At 36.1% G+C, this 21,361-nt stretch overlaps 1 protein-coding gene across 1 annotated transcript in view; it reads left to right on the top strand.

Annotated features, from left to right (window-relative positions):
* The window catches only part of ACTR5 (actin related protein 5), a 34,856-nt gene extending 18,119 nt beyond the window's left edge, over nt 1-16,737 (top strand). Inside the window, exons 6-9 of the mRNA XM_027867204.1 lie at nt 3,072-3,188; nt 9,480-9,619; nt 12,694-12,826; nt 16,061-16,737. Coding sequence (XP_027723005.1) covers nt 3,072-3,188; nt 9,480-9,619; nt 12,694-12,826; nt 16,061-16,312 — 642 coding nt within the window. The 3' untranslated portion in view covers nt 16,313-16,737. The remainder of the gene's footprint in view (nt 1-3,071; nt 3,189-9,479; nt 9,620-12,693; nt 12,827-16,060) is intronic.
* The last annotated feature ends 4,624 nt before the right edge of the window (nt 16,738-21,361 follow it).

Below are 21,361 nucleotides of genomic sequence, written 5' to 3' on the forward strand. Positions count from 1 at the left end.
AGTTCAGATTCAGCCTCAGACACTAGCTGTGTGATCCTGGGCAAGTCACTTAACACTGCTTCAGTTTCCTCATCTGTAAAATGAGCTAGAGAAGGAAATGGCAAACCACTCCAGTGTCTCTGCTAAGAAAACCCCACAAGGGGTCGTAGAGAGTTGGTCATAACTGAAAAACTACTAAATAATAACAAGAAGTATTGAAGTCCAGCTAATTAATGCTCTTCCACCTTCCTCTTACCCTCATTATATTATGTCTTTATACCTGACTTGTGATTTGATTCTCATTCTCTCCATCTATTTCTTCTTTTAGTCCAGATGGTTTGTAATATACTCCAGTGAAAATATTGATCCTATTTCTGTTTCTGTTCATCTTGCTTTGAACTTTTTTCCTTCTGGTTCCTGGATTTCCTCACATAGTGTTAATGTTTTGTTTTTTTTTAAATATTATTTATTTTTAACATTAAAAAAAAATTTTGAGTTCCAAATTCTCTCCCTCCTGTCTCTATCATCTGTTGAGAAGGTAAGCAGTGATATCAGTTATACATGTGAAATCACGCAAAACATTTCCATATTAGCCACGTTGCAAAAAGCAAAGCAAGAAAAACAAAGAAAGGGAAAAAATTATGCTTTAATCTGTGCTCATATTGTATGAGGTCTCTCTCTGGAGATGGATAGTATTTTTCATCATGAGTCTCAGAATTGTCTTGGATCATTGTGTTGATCAGAGTGGCTAAGTTTTTCACAGTTCATCATCCTTATGTTGCTCTTACTGTGTATAATGTTCTCTGGGTTCTTGTCACTTCACTGTGCATCAGTTCATATGAGTCTTCCTAGTTTTTCTGAAACCATCCCCCTTAACATTTCTTGTAGCATAGTAGTATTCCATCACAGTCATATACCACAATTTATTCAGCCATTCCCCAGTTGATGGATATCCCTTCAATTTCCAGTTCTTTGCCACCACAGAAAAGAAGTGCTCTAAATATTTTTATTCCTATAGGCCCTTTCCCCTTTTCTTTGGTCTCTTTGGGATAGAGACCTAGTAGTGATATTGCTGGGTCAAAGGGTATGCACAGTTTTATAGCCCTTTGGGTATAGTTCCAAATTGTTCTCCAGAATGGTTGAACCAGTTCACAACTCCACCCACAGTGCATTAGTGTCTCTTTTTTTCCACATCCCCTCCAGGATTTTTCGTTTTCTGTTATGTTAGCAGTCCTGATAGGTGTGAGGTAGTACCTCAGAGTTGTTTTAATTTGCATTCCTCTAATCAATAATGATTTTGGGGGGGGGGGGGCGAGGCAATGGGGTTAAGTGACTTGCCCAGGGTCACACAGTTAGTGTTATGTGTCTGAGGCTGAATTTGAACTCAGGTCCTATCGAATCCAGGGTCGGTGCTCTATCCACTAATCAATAATGATTTAGAGCATTTATTCACATGACTATTGATAACTTGGATTTCTTCTCCTAAAAACTGCCTATTACCCAATTTCCTCTTACCAATTTCTTTACCTTCTCCCTAACCTCAAGTTCTTTCCACCTGCCCTTTTCCCCTTTTTAACTCCATCATTTTTAGTGTATGATCTATTAAGCAGATTGATTTTAAAAGATTTACATTTTTTCTTTTGAATACATGATTCTGAAAGGTTGTACATTATTTTCTGTTTTGGGGGATGTCTTGTTGACTCTCCTTTTTTTAAGAAGTCATTTTTCAGTGATTCTTCTGCCCTAGTAGGTTCCTCCCTTGTAACAAAGAAGTACAGCAAATCAATAAATTGACTATGCCTCAAAATGTGGAACTTGTCACACATCTATAGTCTGCTACCTTCTTGTTTCATCAGTCCTTGGAAGTTATAATTGGTGACAGATCAGAATTTGGAGGTTTTTCAGTGTTGTTTTCCTTTATAATTATTGTGGTCATTGTGTAAATTGTTCTGTTTCTGTTTACTTCGCTTTTCATCAGTTCACATAAATTGAGTTCCTGTGAATTCTTCATGGTCATCATTTTTTATGATGCAATAAAATTCTATTACAATCATATACAATTTGTTCAGCCATTCCCTAATTGATGGGCAGTCACTTTCCTTCCAGTTTTTACTGCTATAAAAAGTGCTGCCCTGGTTTGTAACATTAGGTGTAATCATTTTATTTCATGTTTTTCAGATGTTTTTCTGAAATATGTTGATGTCTTAATAGCATGAACAGGTTTCACTTTCATTAGTTTAGGATACTGTTCATAAGCATACTGTTCAGTGGTCTTAATTCTTCATAATATGAAAGAGCTTTGAGCTTCACTGATTTCTATAAACACCTAGATTTTAGCCACTAATTGATTTATCTTGTGCTTTCCTACCTATTTGCTTTTGCTCACACCATTTCTGTCCCTAGTAGGAAGAGGGTTTCTTTGTGACCTAGTACTATATAGTGCCTTGGATAGGACTCTGCTTATAATAGGAGCTCTAATTTTTTTTTTAATAAAGGAGATGATAAGTACTAAATTCTAAATCACTATCCCTGAAATTATTTCATTTTTAGATATTTTTTTGAATTTTTGAACTACTGGTATAATTCAGAACCCACTAAAACATATCATACACATTAACAAAAACTAACTCTGCAACTCATCTTAATAGGTTAAAAAAATCATTTAGCTGCCATGCTTTATTTACCTAGTGTAATAACAACAAATTTTCTGTTTAGTGGACACTAATATCTTAATGCCAAACAGGTTCTGTGACACAAAATATTTCTTGAAACGTTAGTGTGGTCACAGACGTCTTTTCAAAAGAAGGTGGGATTTGTTGGACCTTAAGGAATGAACGGGATTTAGATAAATGATGAGGGGGATAAACTGAGATGGGAGCCAAGGCAATTTTATGACTTTCATTTCTTAAAGTCTTGAAATTCTTCATTAAGATAGTCATGATCATTTTATAAGTCTAGGAAGTTTTTCACATTTTTATGTAGGTTTTTAAACCTTCAGATAAGATCATATTCCTTCCTGTGACAAATTATGTCTAGAATTAAGGTTGACATCTTTGCTGTTCACTAAAGTTACAGAATCTCTTTCATTTTAGACACCTGACTTGGAGCAACTTGAACAATCTTTAGAAGATGTTGAAAGCATGAATGATTTTGAACCTCTATTTTCTGAGGAAACACCTGAAGTAGAGAAGCCAGTTACTACTGTGCAGGTTTGATTCTAGTAACCCATTATCATTTTATGGACTCTGTTTTCAATACTTTAATGAATCTGTGATCACATCAACATGGGTACTACTTTCTATTAGTAACGATGGTATCCATACACTCTCATGCTGTTATTCTTCATTTTCATCTCCCATAAATCCTCTAGAGATGGTCTAATCCTTACAATGAAAAGCTTTCTCTGATTTCTTTTAATGTTTTGTGAGCACCAGTGCAATATTTGGCCTCTCCATTTATTACTGTGTGACCAACTCCACTCTTTTTCCAGGCATACTTGTCTTCAAGTGATGTCTTTTATACTACTTGAGTACAGGTTGTGCTGGGCTGGGCCTGACTTAGGACAGTCCCCTGATAGTTTAGATTTACTGGGACAAAATGAGAAGCTATAGTAAGGGGATATTCAATAAGGATAGACACTGGGGACACCTTGAGTTGACTCGGCTAAGCAGAACTCCATTGCTTATGTTACCCATTGTGATCCACCAGGCAAACCTCCTTCTCCCTCCTGAACTGCTTTGTACTGAGGCCATGAGAAAGTGTTTTCAGTAGTTTGAACCCTTAGTCCCCTGAGCCAACCAAGAAATGTCTCACTACCTTTTCAGGAAAAAAATTGCCTAACCTGCATGGAGCAGGAGTCGTGGGAGGAGGGGTTAAGATATTGTTCTTATAACTCATTGTTGATAATATACTGGATCCTGATTATAACCTCCATGTGTTTTTCCATTGTCTTTTGGTGGGGACATTAATAATCATGATAAGATTAGCTAGTTATTCTAGTCTGGTTTTTGAAATTTGCTGTTTCTTAGGAAGGTGTGAAACCTGTAGCTGCCTCATCTGTAAAATAGAAGTGTCTCAAGGCAGGGGAGTCTACCATATCATCCATCTCTTGAGATCTCTTCTAGCTCTAAAATAAGAATCTCTGAAAAGCAACTTTTAGGTATCTACCACTGGGGAAAATTTTTAGTAGCTAATTGAGCTTTCACAAAGTCCTACTGATTCTCCATTGCTCTGTTGAGAAGAGCGTGAATCCTTGAAGGTTACCAGCAGAGTACAGGCTTTGGAATGTTCTACCTTGTTGGAAAGGCTTTAAGAATGGTCCTAGTAATTTTGTTTCTGTTTTCTAAAAACCAGCATAGTTAAGTATAAAGAGGCTTATCACTCTAAGGCTGGCTACTTGATAGTGATTTCCTTTTGGACATGGAAATCTCTGAAATAATGGAAGATTAAAAGTGGCACTTAGGGGCAGTGCAGTGGATAGAGCACCGGCCCTGAAGTCAGAAGGACCTGAGTTCAAATCCAGCCTCAGACCAGACACTTGACACTTACTAGCTGTGTGACCCTGGGCAAGTCACTTAACTCCAATTGCCTAAAAAACAAACAAACAAAAAAAAAGTGGCACTTAGTCCTGCATGACTTCCTTCTTGCTTCTGTATTGATTATAGGCTAGTGGAGGGGCAGCTAAGAGGTGCAGTGGATAGAGTACCAGTCCTGGAGTCAGGAGAACCTGAGTTCAAATCCTACCTTAGACATTTGACATTTGCTAACTGTGTGATCCTGGGCAAGTCACTTAACCCTGATTGCCTTGCAAAAAAAATAAAATAAAATTATGGGCTAGTGGAAAAAGGAACAAAGGGTACTAAACATTAGTTTTTAGATAGTCTATAAATAAAGCTTAGCTATAAATATTCTGAATGTGATGTTCTCGTCCAGTGAGTCTTCATATTATCCAGGGAACTGAGTTGTATCATTCTTGACATTCTTGCTATAAGTTAACCTGGAAGACAAAAAGAAATTCCAGCTAAATGAAATGATGTCTCCTAGATTTCCCTTGGAAAGGCAAATAGAGGAGCTGTCTAAGTTGGTGTGTCTGAGGCAACAGATATTTCATAGGACAGTGGTCATCTCTTATTACACCCTTCATTATTTGCATTTACAAAGAGACTGCCACAAAGATAAGTGTAAATTATGTGTCAGTAACTTGCAGAGGATGAGAAACTAGAAAAATTCTATGAAGAACTCGATAAAACTCCTCAAATTAAATAAATATATACTTTAATATTTATTGACTTAAGTGCATAGGTAGTCTTCTTGAGGAGGATGGTAAAAAACATGTTGGGAAATATGGTTCAGGAGTAGGAAATGGGAGATGCCAAAGACTTGTAAACTATGCAGAAGTGTTGTGCTTATTTTTGAGAAGAGAATCAAGATGGTGATTCACGATAAGCCTTCTCATAGTGACCATCAAATGCTATTACACAAAATGAAATGATTGTGTTTAACACTCAGGAAATAACTTGTTACCAATGTGGTAGTCACTTTTGAATGAGCTGTCCATGTACTATCAGACTATTGATTTACTCTAGAACAAAGATTGTAATCAATACCAGATAAAAAGATAATATAAACAAGAAGGTATGCCTTGCAACTGAGGCAACTCCAGCCTAATCTGGTTAGATGAGCCAATTGTTAGTGCCAAAAAATTGGAAATGGATGAAAGGAGAGAATGACAGAGAGTGTCACCATTTTCTGACAAAGTTTAATTGATAGAAATTTATTGCCGCAACAAAGAGACCAAAAGAGCTGACTGTAAACCATTTTAGCTAGCAGACATTTGATCTTTTTGCCAAGTGAAGAGATATTGTAACCAGCAGTTTAAAATACAAACTCATTTATAAAATCTTACAATCGAGGATGGTGAAAGATTTGAGTAGTGTCACTTCATTAAGCAGACAGATGCAGTGGAAGGAAATAAAAGTTTATGGAAAGCTTAGCAGGAAAACAAACTAAGCCATAGTATGCTGAGAGTATTTAAGGATGAGATTTGGATGACAGTAAACAGATAAAAAAATGGAAAAGTTCTGCCAACATTTTAGTAACAAACTTCATTAATGGAAGTGGAGCTTACACATTTTTATTCTGACGTCACGTCCCTGAAGTGTTGCATGAGGAAGTAGAAATGACAATGAAGAAGACAGAGATGGAAAGAGCTTCTGGACTAGACCAAGTATTGGAGGTGACACAGTTTTTATGGTGTTAAAGCACCAAATCTCAAGAAATCTGAAAGGTGAGAGGATACCTAATTTTTGGAAAAAATCTCAGGCCTTTTTTTTACTACAAAGTGACCAAGAGGATATCAATAACTTTTGACTCATATTCTTGCTTTCTCATCTCTGCAAAATGTATTAGACTATTTACTCTATCCATCCATCAAGAGCATCTTTGATGAAAGGTTTGGAAGTAGATAGGCAGGTTTTGCCAAATGATATTCTGTAGCATGTTGTGTCCTTGTAGCTACTCAATTGACAGAAAGGTATAGAGAATACAAAACTTTTTTTTTTTTTTTTAACTGTTGTACATATCTGCTGACAGAAAAAAGCATTTGATTCATAGAAAAAAAACCTATTCTTAACCTCTCTTAACAAGGGGACTTATGTGCATGTAGTAAAATCATATAGGAATCCTTGAAAAAATGTAACAACTGACATAATTTCGGACCCCTGATTATAACATCAAGTGATGCATATAATAGGGCTTGCCAGAGGTATTTGCCACTGTCATGACATGTAGCACAGAACCCAAATTGAAAAGATTCCTTATTGACAAGAAGGTCTACCAGATGCTGCTATTTTCATTAAACTAGTGCATCATAATGGGGCCTGGTTACTTCAAGCTGAAAAACATTACTGTGCCTTCTAAATGAGAACCATAATCCTTTGAGAATGTGACCTGAGTGTTTATGCAGGAAGTTTCAAGTTATGGGTCACCCAAGGGGCATTGGAGAAAGAGGTTCGTGGTGGGTATAAGAGTATTGCAGCATTATCAAGGAAGAATTGCACACATGACATGGCATAAAAGAAGATAGATGGACAAGCCATATAGGGAGAGCAGGGCACTGACAGGCTTCATTAGTGTTCACACAATGGTGAGATCTAAAGACCCCACTTAATCTTCCATTTCTCTCCTCTTACAGTCCCCCTCCACCATCCCTACCCCCACCTTTAAGACAAAAGAATCGCATAAAAGGTTTTAAGAAGCTGAAACAAAGTGCGTTGTGGTTGGAAAATGGCAGGGTGGATTTTAGGTTATGAATAAAATCAAATGTTGCACTGGAACAAGAACAAATATGAGGATTCCAAAGAAATGTGAGAAGTCTTGTTTGAAATGATGCAGAGTAAAGTAAATAGAACTAGGAAAACAATATACATAATGACTTGGTAATGTAAATAAAAAGAAAACTAAAATAAAGCTGTATGCTTAGTAACTGTAGTAAACCAGTCTTGGCCTTGGAGAAGAGATAAGGAAGCACCTTCCTCCTTTCTGTAAGCACTGTGTATGTAGAATGTTGTACATGCCATCAGACCTCGTCGCTTTGTTGGGTGGTTTATCTTTGTTACAGGCAAGGCTCATTTATTGGGACTGGAGTGACGTATCCAGTTGTGACCGTGATATAGAAGCAAAAGACATCATGATTTTCTTAAAAAGTCACATAGAATAAAAAGGAGTAGAAGGGTTGTGATCTATACCATGTGAAGGAGTATCCACATAGACAAGATTATAGATTCATTAAAGTATCAAATAATTTGAGCCCTTTGTAACATGGGGTTTCCAGATTAAAAATATTTTCTAACCACTAATATGGTCATTAGTATTAATCTTTATTTTTATCCAAATTACTTGTCATTACAAGATACTTAATTTAAAAGTTGAGACTGAAATAGTCATGGTCCCTGCTCAAGCCTGAACAAGTCCTTACCTTTTCATCTCAGATTCCCAAGCACTAGCACAGGAATGAATGTAAACCCAAAAGTTTATTGATTACAATTGCATGAGGTGGGTGTTCCTGGTTAGTAAAAGGCTCTGAAGTATAAGATGCTACTCAGTTTTTTGGTTTTTTGGGGGGTTTTTTTTTTGATGCTACTCAGTTATGAAAAGCTTTTTTGATGGCATTTTGTCTCTTTTTGATGGATGGGATCAATGCATAAGAACTGCAGTTGTCATATTAGGTTATTTTTTTTCTTTCCTTCCTCCCTCCCTTCCCTTCCTTCCTTTTCTTTCTTTCCTTTCTTTTCTTCCTTCCTTCCTTCCTTTTCCTTTTCCTTTCCCTCTCCCTCTCTCTGCTACTCGTGAGCATGATCTCACTATGCAATCCCACTATTGATTACCACAGGACTTTTGACCTGACCTGTTTCTGACCTAGAGCAGCTTGCCCTTCCTAGGCATCCTAGTTTCCTCTCCATTCCTCCAGCCTTGGGACTCACCATTTTGGTGCCAAGCTTAGTATGGACATCCAGTCAGTTGCTTAGCTCATTGCAGCTCAGAACTCCTGAGCTCAAGTGATCCACCAGCCTTTGCCCCCCAATAGCAGGCAATATAGGCATGTATTACACTCACTTTTTAGTACTTTGACTTGTATTTGTAGGTACTTTCCTTTGCTTCACTGCAGTCATTTGAACTATTTGATATTGCAGACCTGTGTGTTTATAAGGCATTTTAGCAGGAAAGATCTGAGTTTGAAGGAAAAAAAAGAGACAAAGACTATCTGAAATTGTCCTCAACTAACAGTCAGCATGTTCTAAACTATTCTGTTTCCTTTAATGCCCAGTGTGGTCCATTGCATATTGGAGGTGCTTAACAAATTTTTATTGAATGAATTAATGATAGTAAACCTTTTTTTTTTCCTGCCTAGTTTCCCCACTTTCTGTCAGTGACACCACCATTTCCCAGTCATTCAGGCTCAAAACTTGAGAATCGTGCTTGATTTTTCCCTTTCCTTAGATTCATAGAATATAATTACTATTGATTCTTCTTTCAAAATGTCTGCTGTATGTATTCTTTCCTTTCCATTTCCCTTGTCATTGCCCTCCTTCAAGCTAATCACTCTTTGACTATAGTGCTATAATAGATTCCCAACAGTTATCTTTTGTATGTTGTTTTCCTCTTCCAAACCATCCTAAGCATATATCATTATCATTCCCACTTCCATATGTCGTACCTTTACTCATTTTTTTCTACCAGTCTGAAATACCATTCCTTGTTCCCCATGTGTCTTACTTTCTTCAAAGGTTAGTTAACTCAAGTCTTACATTTTCTTGAACTTTTATGAATATTCTTGTTCTTGGGGAACATGGGGAGCCTTGTGTATAATAGATATATAGAAAGTATTTCTTGAATGAAGAAAAGTTGGAAAAGGAAACTGGGTTTCAAATATGGTTAAAGAAAGTTTTAAAGAACCATTCTAATCTATTATAACATGCTTTGTTAACATTTTGTCTTTAAAGCCCATGTTTAACTTAGCAGAATATCATCAGCTGTTTCTTGGTACAGAAAGAATTCGAGCTCCAGAAATCATTTTCCAGCCCTCTCTCATTGGAGAAGAACAGGCTGGGATAGCAGAAACGATTCAGTATGTTTTGGACAGGTGAGGTAACAATTTTTGTTTGTCTTCCTTTTCCTGTCCCATTTACCAGAGGCCTGTATTTTAAGATATATTTGATTAAGCTTAGATCTGAGTATGAGTAACTTCGAAAATATACCTCATCCTGGCTTTTTCAATGATTTTCTTTGTTTGGTAATTTTTCTTATGTGTTGTTCAAAACAACAGGTAATACAAAACTCAATTCTATTTGCTCTTGAAACTTTTATTTGTGCATTAGTGGGGCCAAACTGGGAATTCACAACACTTTTGAAATAAATGAAACCAATAAACATACTGGGAAAAGTTGACTCCTATTCAATTTGACTGTCCTACCTCTATCCCTATTTCTCTGCTCTCTACTCTAGGTGTAATTTGACCTTATTCCTGAAACTGATGGAAAAATACCAAATCAAAGCTGCTTGTGCTCTCTCTTTTCCTTACATTGCTGATTTGCGCTTTTCCTGTAACAGAGATAAATGTGGTAAAATCTGGTATCTGTCACGACGTCAATCAAAGACCTTTGTTACCTAGCATTTTTGAGCATTGCCAGTGCAGTAAGAAGTGATGTTGGAATGATGACTTTGAAACACTGCTGGAGAGATTTTCAGGTGCCTTTGGAAATGTCAAAAGATGATCAAATTAGGCTCTGGGGAATTTTACTATTAAATACGTTTTATTGTATTCTAAGTGGTTGAAAGGGCATAGTAATGATTGGCATATGTGATAATCTGTTGACCAGAATATTTGATTAATAAGAACTCCCATTCCTCCACCATGTGAGGAGCATCATTTACCTTAACTTGCCAACTCACATTTCCTTTGGGGGTAGAGGAAAAACTTTTATAGTAAAACACTCTTTGTTAATAGATATCGTGTTTATGTCCACAGAGTACAAGAAAAGAGGAGATGTAATCATTAGCAGGAACTTGAAAATAGAATTTATTGTTAATAATCTATCTGAGGATACTTACCAGTTGATTGTAAGGTTAAGTAAGGTACTAACTTCTCTGTGCCTCAATTTTCCATCTATTACATTAATAAACATTAATTTACTACATTTTAGAAATGATTACAGGGCAGCTAGGTGGCACAGTGGATAAGAGTGAAGGGAGTCAGGAATACTCTTCTTCCTGAGTTCAAATCTGGCCTCAGACACTTGTGGTATCAGAGACAGTGACTGTGGCGAAGTCACTTAATCCTTTTGCCTCAGTTCCTCATCTGTAAAATGAGCTGGAGAAGGAAATGGCAAACCACTCCAGTATCTTTGCCAAGAAAACCCCAAATGGAATCATGAAGACTCAGACATGACTGAAATAACTAAACAACAACAAAGGAATGGTTACAGAATAATGGTTTGAAATGACAATAAAAATTTGAAGCATTTATGGGAACACAAATTTAGATCTGGTGGAAACCTCTGAGATTATCTCGTCTCATCCCCTAATTTTTATAAATGAGGGAACTGAGGTTCAGAGATGTTATTATTTGTTTAAAGTATGGTAGTAAATAGCAGAGCCAGGACTGAAATCCATTTCTTCTGGTTCCATGTCTAAGACTCTTTCTGCTGAAATACTGCTCATATAATTTCATGCCCTTTATAATTAAATATTTTTCCTACATAATAATTTTTAAACCCTTAATTTTGACAGGTTATAGCTTATTAAACATTTTGTTGAAACATTGATTTTAGATGTGAGCATATTTACCTTAAAGTTTATATTGAAATTTTATTTTAGGGGCAGCTAGGTGGCACAGTGGATAGAGCACTGGCCCTGGATTCAGGAGGACCTGAGTTCAAATCCACCCTCAGATACATAACACTTACTAGCTGTGTAACCCTGGGCAAGTCACTTAACCCCATTGCCTATCCAAAAAAAAAAAGAAAAGAAAAGAAATTTTATTTTAAATATAGAATATTTCTGAAATTTTTAAAGTATACAGCCAAGTGCTTTGTCTAGGAACACCTAGCAATGAACCAGTATAATTGTAAGAATAAGGGATATGTGGATTAAGGTACATTAGCTGTTTATACTGTATGGGAATGTGTGTTATGATATTCAGATGTTTAATTCTTGATGTTTATAAGAGGCCTTGTTCTTTGAAAATATTGATGTTTGAAGAAAAACATTAATTAGATATGAAGGGTTTAGGGGAGTTTGAATCTAGAAATGTGTGCAACCTGACAGAAAATTAAGAATATTTTTTGTACAGTGATGGATTTGTTGTATGAGCATTTTAAAAAAATTTCTTCATATCTTTTGTGTACTTATAATTTGTATGGCTTTTTAAAATTTATGTGAAATGCGATATGAAGGTTTTAGAAAAAGGTTATCTTGCATTGGAAGAAAGAGGAAGGGAACCCAGATAATTGAAAACATGGAAAGCTTTAGTGGCGATTTAGACACTATCTTTAGTAAGCCCCTTTATTAATATGAATAGTCAAATCTACTTTGAATTGTTTTTCTGTGTTAAAGTATAATATTAAAAAGTATATGAAACCAGCATACTAGGCCTCACTGTTCTAAGCCTCCATGATAGGAGACAGTATTATAATGAAGTTATTTTGGCACATCAGTATAACAAAATACTCCTTGGATGAGGTCCAGTTTATCTAAATTGTACTTCATGACACATAATGCTATAGTACACTATACATTAGTGTACACTAATGACATTAATACTGAACACTCCTCCCTTTCTAATTGTATTAATTGATTCAGTGTCCAACACATAGTATGCAGTCAAATATTATTGAATGAAATGATTTAACTGTCAGATTCAAGGCCTCATCAGTCAATAAGCATGTGCCTACTATGTGCCAGGCACCAGGATACAAACACAAAGAATGAAACGGTCCCTGTTCTCAAGGAGCTTACATTCTCTACATAGTGCCAAACAACTGGATAGATGAAAATATCTGGTTGATTGAAATTGTTTTAGTCAAAGTGTCTGAATGATGAATGGTAGAATTTTTCACTTTTCATTCAGATATGTTAGCATTGTATGAACATCCTGAATTCAGATGTTTAGGAGGAAATGTATTTGAAAATCTGAATTAAAACACTTTTTGGTTTCAGGTATCCTAAAGAAATACAGGAAGCCCTTGTCCAAAATGTTTTCCTCACTGGTGGAAATGTGATGTATCCTGGAATGAAATCCAGGATTGAGAAAGAACTGCTTGAAATAAGACCCTTCCAATCTTCTTTTCAGGTATAGATTACATGGTAAAAATATGTTTTTGAGCCTGCATTATTGCAGTTATATAATGATGGGGAAGCACTTTGCATTTCTGCTCACTGGTTTTGATTTTCAGGATCTCTATACTTTTTTGGAAATCTTGATGAATTTTTCCTATGGGTATATAGGCACTATTGTAAACATATTGCTGTTATTATCATTACAGTTTTTGTATTATTTGTATTATTATCATCACAGTTTTTGTCAATTGGTATCTTATTTGAAATCTTCTTTCTCTTCAATCTTTTGCTCTCCCTCTTATGTTCCTGATCTAGTATGTCATTCTTTGTGTTATATTTTAATGCTGAATGGCCAAACTTAGTGACCACCTCAACTGCTGTATTCTTTTAAGGATTTTGAGGGGGAAAATATATGTGTGTGTATGTGTGTGTGTGTACGTACATATGTAAATAACCTTTACAAATGGATTTTTTTTTTTTTTGGTGAGATAATTGGGGTTAAGTGACTTGCCCAGGGTCATACAGCTAGTAAGTGTCAAGTGTCTGAGGCCGGATTTGAACTCAGGTCCTCCTGACTCCAAGGCTGAAACTTTACCCATTGCACCGTCTAGCTGCCCCACAAATGGATTTTTTTGTTTTGTTTTCTTTTCTTTTAAATTTTTTTTAAGGCAATTGGGGTTAAGTGACTTGCCCAGGGTCACACAGCTAGTAAGTGTCAAGTTGGTCTGAGGCTGGATTTGAACTCAGGTCCTTCTGACTTCAGGGCCAGCGCTCTATCCACTGCTCCACCTAGCTGCCCCTAAAGTAATTTTTTTTCTTTTCTTTTTTTTTTTCACAAATGGATTTTTAAAAGTTATTTCATACCCAGCAATTTTCACTCATGCCTAATTTATCTCTGCCTTCCTTTTCTATAGCCACCATTATCAAGACCTTGGCTGAACTTGGGCAGCTGGGAATGGTGGGTCTGAAATTCAGGTTGAAAGAAGAAATAGGCAGGGAGGGAGATCAGCCTAGTAAAGCTGGGAGGCTTAACTGGGACTGACTACGTTTAGGTTTTCTCTTGTGTCTGTCTTGTGAAATCAGAACTAGTACTAGAATCCAGATACACTGATTCTTAGTCTGGTGTCATCATTAGTATATATATCTGTCTTTATAATAATTTTTTTAAAAAACAACACCCAAACCCTTAAACTCTAGACAATTGGATGTTAGGTATATATCATTGCCTTTCGTTTTGACACTTTCCCCATTTTTCATTGGTCCTAACTTTATATCAGCACCTTGAAGAGAAGTAACTCAAGAAAAGTTATGTAGGCACAGGGCCACAGGTACCTTCTCTTTCTGTGAAAACATTCCAGCTCTCTCTCTGTCTCTTTCTCTCTCTCTCTGTCTCTCTTTCTTTCTCTGTCTCACTGTCTCTCTCTGTCTCTCTCCCCCCTTCTCTCTCTCCCCTTCCCTTCTTTCTTGTCCTTCCTCCTTTCTTCTCTTCTTCTCTCTCTCTCTGTCTCTCTCTCTCTCTGTCCCTCTTTCTCTCTCTCTTGCATTGTATAGCAAGTTAAGGCCTGCAAAGCTCTTTATAGGTTATATTGATTTTCACGGCAATCCTGTGAAATCGGTGCTAGTATTATTATCCCTATTTTTCAGATGAATTCACTTAATTGCAATATTGTTTAACTTGCATCTCTCCACTGTATCCATAACATGGTAGACCTTGTCAAATATATTGCTGAAATGCTGGGTCAGCTTTATCTGTAGCATATCCCTGAATTATCAATGTAATAATAACCCTATCAAAAAAAAAGAAAGTGAGGTTCATCTGGCATGTCATGGGCTATTCTTTTTTTTTAAAGTTACAATTTTGCAATTCTCAAACATTTTTTCTCCTTCCACTCCTCATTCCTAGTTTGAGAGAGAGAAAAAATACAAAACCCTGATTTCAAATAAATATAATCAAGCAAAACAAATTCTTACATTGGCCACATCCAAAAATGTGTGTCTTATCCTGCTTATTATACTCTCTGTCTTGAGGGAGGCAGTCATCATTCATCCTGTGGTTGATGTTGGTGTTGATCAGAGTTCTTAAGTATGTTAGAATTTTTCATTTATTAGTGTTGATGTTATAGTATCAGTTGTACTCCTGGTTCTATTACTTCACTCTGCATCATTTCATACAAATCTTCTCAGATTTTTCACTCATTTGGGATATTTTTTATATGCAAATGTGTGATGACACTACTAAGCAGAATACTGAGCTGTATGGGATATGGGGTTGATGGGATGGCAAATTGTGTATTCCTGTATTTAAAATTTTATTCCCTAGTTAACATTTCTCAAAGTATGGTCCTACGAGGATCCACAAAAGCCTTTGAGGGGTGTATGAAGTTAGAACTATTTGCATAATAATGCTAACATGATTTTTGCCTATTAAAATACTCTTCCCTTTTCCAGCTACATGTCTATAAGCTGAATTTTCTTAATATATGTCAACCAAAATAATGTATCCCAACAGATTGAATGCAGAAGCAGATATGAGAATCCAGCTATCTTATAATTAAGCCAGACATGAAAGAGATTTGCATATATATGTAAAATGATGCCTCTCTTCTTGCTAAATTTTTTTTTGTTTTGGAAAACAATTATTTTTCATAAAGTATGTTTTGTGTTAAAATGTAATGTGTTTATTGTTATTTTTAAGTAAATTAACATTTTAAAATTTTAACAGTTTCAATTTATAATATGGTTAATATTTATAGATATATCAATATTATATATAATATTGATAGATGTAAGATTGATAGATATAAGCAAAAAGTCATCAGTCATTTTTGAGAGTGTAAAGGAGTCCTGAGACCACAAAGTTTGAGAACTGCTGCCATAAGTACTCTAAGCATGAGCTTTACTTATTCATTATTTTGCTCCATTAATGTGCTTGGAGTTTGCTAAGGTAAATTTCACCTCAGATCTGTTCCAAATTGATTCCAGAAGTATACTCCTTTTATGATGTAAGGTGTGTGTGTGTGTATGTATGTATGTATGTATGTATAGAGAGAGAGAGAGGGAGAGAGATTATTTTTTCTTTTTTAAATCAAGATTTGACTGTAGTTGTTACATTTCATGGGACATTATTTGTGATCTATCTGGTTATGTGTAATAAGTTGTATTATTATGGAACTTCCTGTGTCATAGACTCCAAATTGATGGAATCCTAATTAATAGAGTTTCCACATTGAATGTTTTTCTATTTTAGGTCCAGGTTGCTTCTAATCCTGTATTGGATGCCTGGTATGGAGCTCGAGATTGGGCCCTAGAACATATGAATCGTGAGGAAGGCTGGATAACCCGGAAAGACTATGAAGAAAAAGGGGGAGAATATCTTAAAGAGCACAGTGCTTCAAATATTTATATCCCCATCCGGGTTCCAAAACAGACTCCACGAACATCAGAAGCCCAGGCATCAAGCAAAGTAGCTAGTGTAAGCAATTCTTGCGAGCAAGTATAGCGGGGCACCTGAGGATACAGAGCTTCCACAGAAACAGCATTAGGGAAACCAACTTCTGTGTCAAAAACTCTGAGTGAAGTTCCAGTTATTAGGTGACTGTCAGCAGTGATTCATTCACAGTGAGTCTGTACGCAATTGTTTGCTGTGCAATGAGACTCTTAATCCAAGATAGCAGACTTCCCCTTTGGAGGAATAATTAGGATACGCTTTTTGGCTTTTTGGGCTACACTGATTTTTCAATGAACTCTAATAAGCCTTTCAATACCCTGACATCTTTGCCCTTTTTGGAAAAGATCCTAGAATTGTGCAGGTATACAAAGGGAAGCAAAGAAGATACAGTAAGAGGGAGTAAAGATGAATGGTTCAAGATATATTTTCTTGTTATGTCTATCTTTGGTTTTAGTAAAGTATATTTTTCTTCTTAATGTGTCATTTGCAGTGGAGTTCATTTTAGTCTTGAGAAGCAGTTATATATATGCCCAGCAGAGGGAGGTCTCTTACCTATTTAAAAAGAAAAAGTTAATGCCAGTTATACAATAAAAACATTTGGAATAAGAGAATGGCAAGTGTATAGACCAGGTCTCCCATTTCCTATAAATATGAGAATTGAGACCCAAAGAGAGGAAGTGATTTGCCCTGGACCACATAGCTAATGGCTTCTTTGCTCGTCAGTTTTGAATGTGTAGAACTCCTGATTCGGGATCGTGTTCTTTAGGTTCTAACAAGTGTCCGGATGCCAGTAAATTCAGGCCCTCCTGAAATAGTTTGAATTTGGAGGCTGTCTTTTTTTCTTAGGGACTTTATTGGATGTTTTAAAAGGAGTTTTGGAATTTTTTAAGTATGAAGAAATAGACCAGAGAGGGGAAACTCAGGACTCTGATACTAGAAATGAGGGTCTCTGAGCAGCCAAAGCCATTGTCAGATTTGTGCAACATTTATGTATTTTATTCAGAGCCTCTTAAAGGCCATTCTTTAAAGCCTATTTGTCCATATTTTAGATGACAGTTCTAATAAACTTGGTGATGTATTTTAGACTTTAGATTCTCAATAGCAGATTAGAAAGGAAATAAAATTTCAGGGAGTGGGAGTGGGATGGGATGAGAAGTGTCAGTCAGCCAGAGTGACAGCAATGAAAAGTCACAACTGGCAGAGAAGAGACAGAACAGCTAAAAAGAAACACAGCTCTGAAAGCATTGCTGGGGGAGGGGGCGGGGCAGATATTCTTTGGGGTTCTCACAAGTGTTACTGAGTAGCATAATACTGTTCCTAATAAAGACAGCTAGTAGGAAAGAGGGAGATGGTGGTCAGTGCTCTCTATTGAACAAAACCCAGAAGAGGGTAAGCTTTATTAAATATGCACTTTACAAGAATTTCTATCAGAAATGGAAGTAAATAAATAAATAAAATGTTTGTGCAACAAAGGGGTATGCATCTGGAAAACAGACATTTGGAATATCTTCTTCTCCAGTAGTGTCACAGGATCATCATATTAGAATTAAGAGAGACTTGTGAGAGCATTGAATCCAACCTCCTCATTTTACAGATGAGGAAACAGTCTCAGGAAGGTTAAGTGATTTGCCCAAAGTTAGTTACATGGGTAGTAAGTATCAGAGGTGAAATTTGAATCCACCATCCTCTGATGTCAGAGCTAGTGACCCCTGCACTGCACCATGCCACTACCAAAGTAATTTCTCCCACATAATTCTCTACTGAAAGTTTGTCCACTTTACTTTTGTCCACTTCTGTGGGTTTTGGTAAGAGTCTAAATGATTTCTCTAGAAACTCTAGAAAAAGTTGAATTTTAAACAAATTACCTTATCATGTAATAAGGTAGCAAATAAATGTATCTTTTAAAAAGAATAATTCTAAGACATTGAAGGATATAATTGTGAATCATTTCTTAACAAAGTTTTTGATTTGAGTAGTCTGTTTAGGCTTGCTTCTTGAACAGGGTCTGATTTTGTTTGTCATTACTTTAGTCAGAGCTGATGCTGCAGTTTTTCAGGAAGGAATTTGTTGTTATGCAGTGTTAATGAGTTGCATGTGCTTTTCTGGAAGAAACTGGCCTTGAATGTGCACAGAGATAGAACTAGACAGCATTTAGTAGCATAAATGTTCTATATTCATGTGTATACAAAAGAGAGAAACTTATTTGCAAAGAATTATATTGATTTGTGACTAACTCTATCCAATCACACAGTGGTTTTGGTCCAACGGAGTTAAAAAGAACATAGTTTTTTTTAAAACATTTGCAATTTGTGACATATGCTAATGTACCATCCCTAGGAGCTCATTTCCTTTGGGCCATCACACTAATAAATCTCTTTCCTGGTCTGTAGTGGCCTCTCTGAGACTGACACCATAAAAGATCACTTACATTTCTAAAACATTGAAAGTATAGAATTTTCTAATGCCAGATAGGCTAGGTTTTTGGGAAACTTCTGCCCTCGGCATTGAATTGAAAAACTTTTTTTTTTTAACCTGACTTACAGATGTTGCTAAAAAAAACCAAACCTTTTGGTTGCTTCCTAAGTAGCCTTATGTTTGTCTTAAGCCATGGTGTTTTAACATTTGAAGTATAATTGAGCATGTCTGGTTGTCATTGAAATATTCACATGAACAGTTGTTGAGACGGTCATCTTGAGGACATATGGAGAAATGAACCGTTTTTGGAAATGCTTTTGGCATGTTACTGTATTGCCTCTCAAACTCATCTCTTTATTCAGATATGGGGGAAGATCCAGGTAGCAGTCTTCTGGTAGACATGTAAAGATGTAGGAGAAGATCTAAAATTTGATGATTCTGTGAGGGAGGCATCGTGAAGGGTTGGAATGATGTAGTCTGTTTTTCCACGTTGCAGTTGAGTATGGCACATTTTTGTGAATAAATGGAAGGAAGAGGATCTTTACATTCTATCAGTGAACTGCATCCCTAGTCCTGGTGACAGGAATAAATTTGCTTTTTACTTAAATAATGTTCAGAATACATTTTACATTTTATATGAACATGTTTTTTTATTGCATGGAGGCTTTCCTATGAGAAGCAATATAAACATCTTGAATTATTCTTGGTATTTTAATATGCAGAGCAGCACCATTTATTCCTCTACAGTGCAGTTATGCCCGGGTTCCTTCCAACAGCCAAAAGCAATTAAAATTTAAGAAGCCCCAAAATAGCAACTATTGATTTGTTGCTTGGTGCCCTTCTTAATTTCAGCAGCCTATGAGAGCATTCATAGCCCCAGTTTCCATCCTATGAAAATGGTCCTTGCTTTCTTTAATTTGAATGTAACTAGCTTCATTAAATAGAAGTAGAACACAGCATAGTCAAGCCCTCTTTTTTTTTTTCTAATAAACCTGAAGTATATAGGCTTCTTTCTCCACTCCTTCCACCTATTGAATCCACATTTAAGTACTTTTCAGCATAGATTGGTAGTTTTCAGCTTGACTTTATTTTTTTTTTTGCTAATATAACTGCAAATCTATTATGTACAACTTGCTTTTCCTTTTAAATATATAATAAAGTTTTCATGTAGCTTTTTTCCTCTCCCTCCCCAGCCCCTATCTCCATCTTAGAGATGGCTCCCACTAGACACAAAAATGTATATATATGTAAATCCATACTATACATACTTATATTAGTTCTTTGGATATAGATAGCATCTTCCTTCATAGGTCCTTTGTAGTTAATTTGGGTATTTATAATATTCAAAATGACTTGGTTGCTGAAAATTGTTCTTAAAACAATATTGTTACTGTATACAATGTTCTCTTGGTTCTGCTCATTTCACTCTTCATTATTTCATGTAAGTCTTTCCATGTTTTTCTAAAATCATTGAGTTCATTATTTCTTATTGTACAGCTTGACTTTTTCTTTAAGTGAATATATGGAGTGTCAAGAAGAGGACAGCCTGGGTTGTGAAGGGCTTGGAGTCTGCAATACGAAAAACATTTGAAGGAACTAGGGATGGTTCCTGGAGAGGATAGCTAGCTGGTGGGTGGTGGGGGTAGGGAATGAGATCTGTCTTAATTATATGAAAAACTGTCCATTGGAAGAGATGTTAGACTTATTCTATTTGACCCTAGAGTAAAAAACAAAACAAAACAAAAAAAAAAAGAAAAAAATAGCAGTATTGGATGGAAGTTAGCAAGAAGCAGTTTGGAAGAAAAGCTTCCTAACAATTAGTGCTATGCAAGAGTAGAATAGCTAATAGGCTCCAAAACCTAAGACTATAGCTGACTGTTTCTTGGGCATATCATAATGGAAGATTTTTGGGGGGTATGAGTTGGACTAGATGGCTGCTGAACCATCTCTAAAGTACCATCTTTCCAACAAAATGTGGTTTAGTGAGGAACTTCCTTTGTCTAAAAGAAGAGCAACAGTTCTTCCCAAATTGCAGCAGGCTCCTGAGTTTGGGAAAATCACACAGGCAACAGAGCTCATCCTTTCTCACAATGCTTCTGTAGAACCAATCACCCATAGAAGTCTCTTTATGCATGTCCCCTTAGCACAATTTGTATTCTTGTTAAAACATATTACTCGAAGTCAGTAATAAAATTCTATAAAGAAGCTTGCTGCAGTTTAGTACTGCAATAAAATGAACTCCTTTCCTTTCAGTTGTTTAATTGCAATTTTAAGATGTAACATACAACATACAACGTAGTGTAGGATACTAAAGCGGAGAAAGATACTGGACACTATGCTGAGGGATAGTGAATGTCACAGATTTGATCATACATTGTTGACAATTACTGCATTTAAGTTCATTTGAATCTCTTGTGTTCAGGCATTTTCCACTAAGACATAAACATAAGATTATAGCTTTGCAGTTAGAAACTCAGTAGTTAACAGATTGTCTGTGTTATTGAAGAAATGTAGAAAATAGCAGAGTTCTGGGAACAGTCTCTTTCTGGGACTGCTTTTTTCATTCTTTGTCTGTAGATAGTCAAAAAAGATTGGCCAAGGATTAAGCCTTCTGGCCTTTCTTTGTAATCTTGTTGCCAGTTATTGGGAGAGACAGTATAGTATCATTCCCTAAGATTTTTTCTG

Source organism: Vombatus ursinus, unplaced genomic scaffold, assembly GCF_900497805.2.
Source record: "Vombatus ursinus unplaced genomic scaffold, bare-nosed wombat genome assembly UNPS02014785.1, whole genome shotgun sequence".
Taxonomy (NCBI): Eukaryota; Metazoa; Chordata; class Mammalia; order Diprotodontia; family Vombatidae; genus Vombatus; species Vombatus ursinus.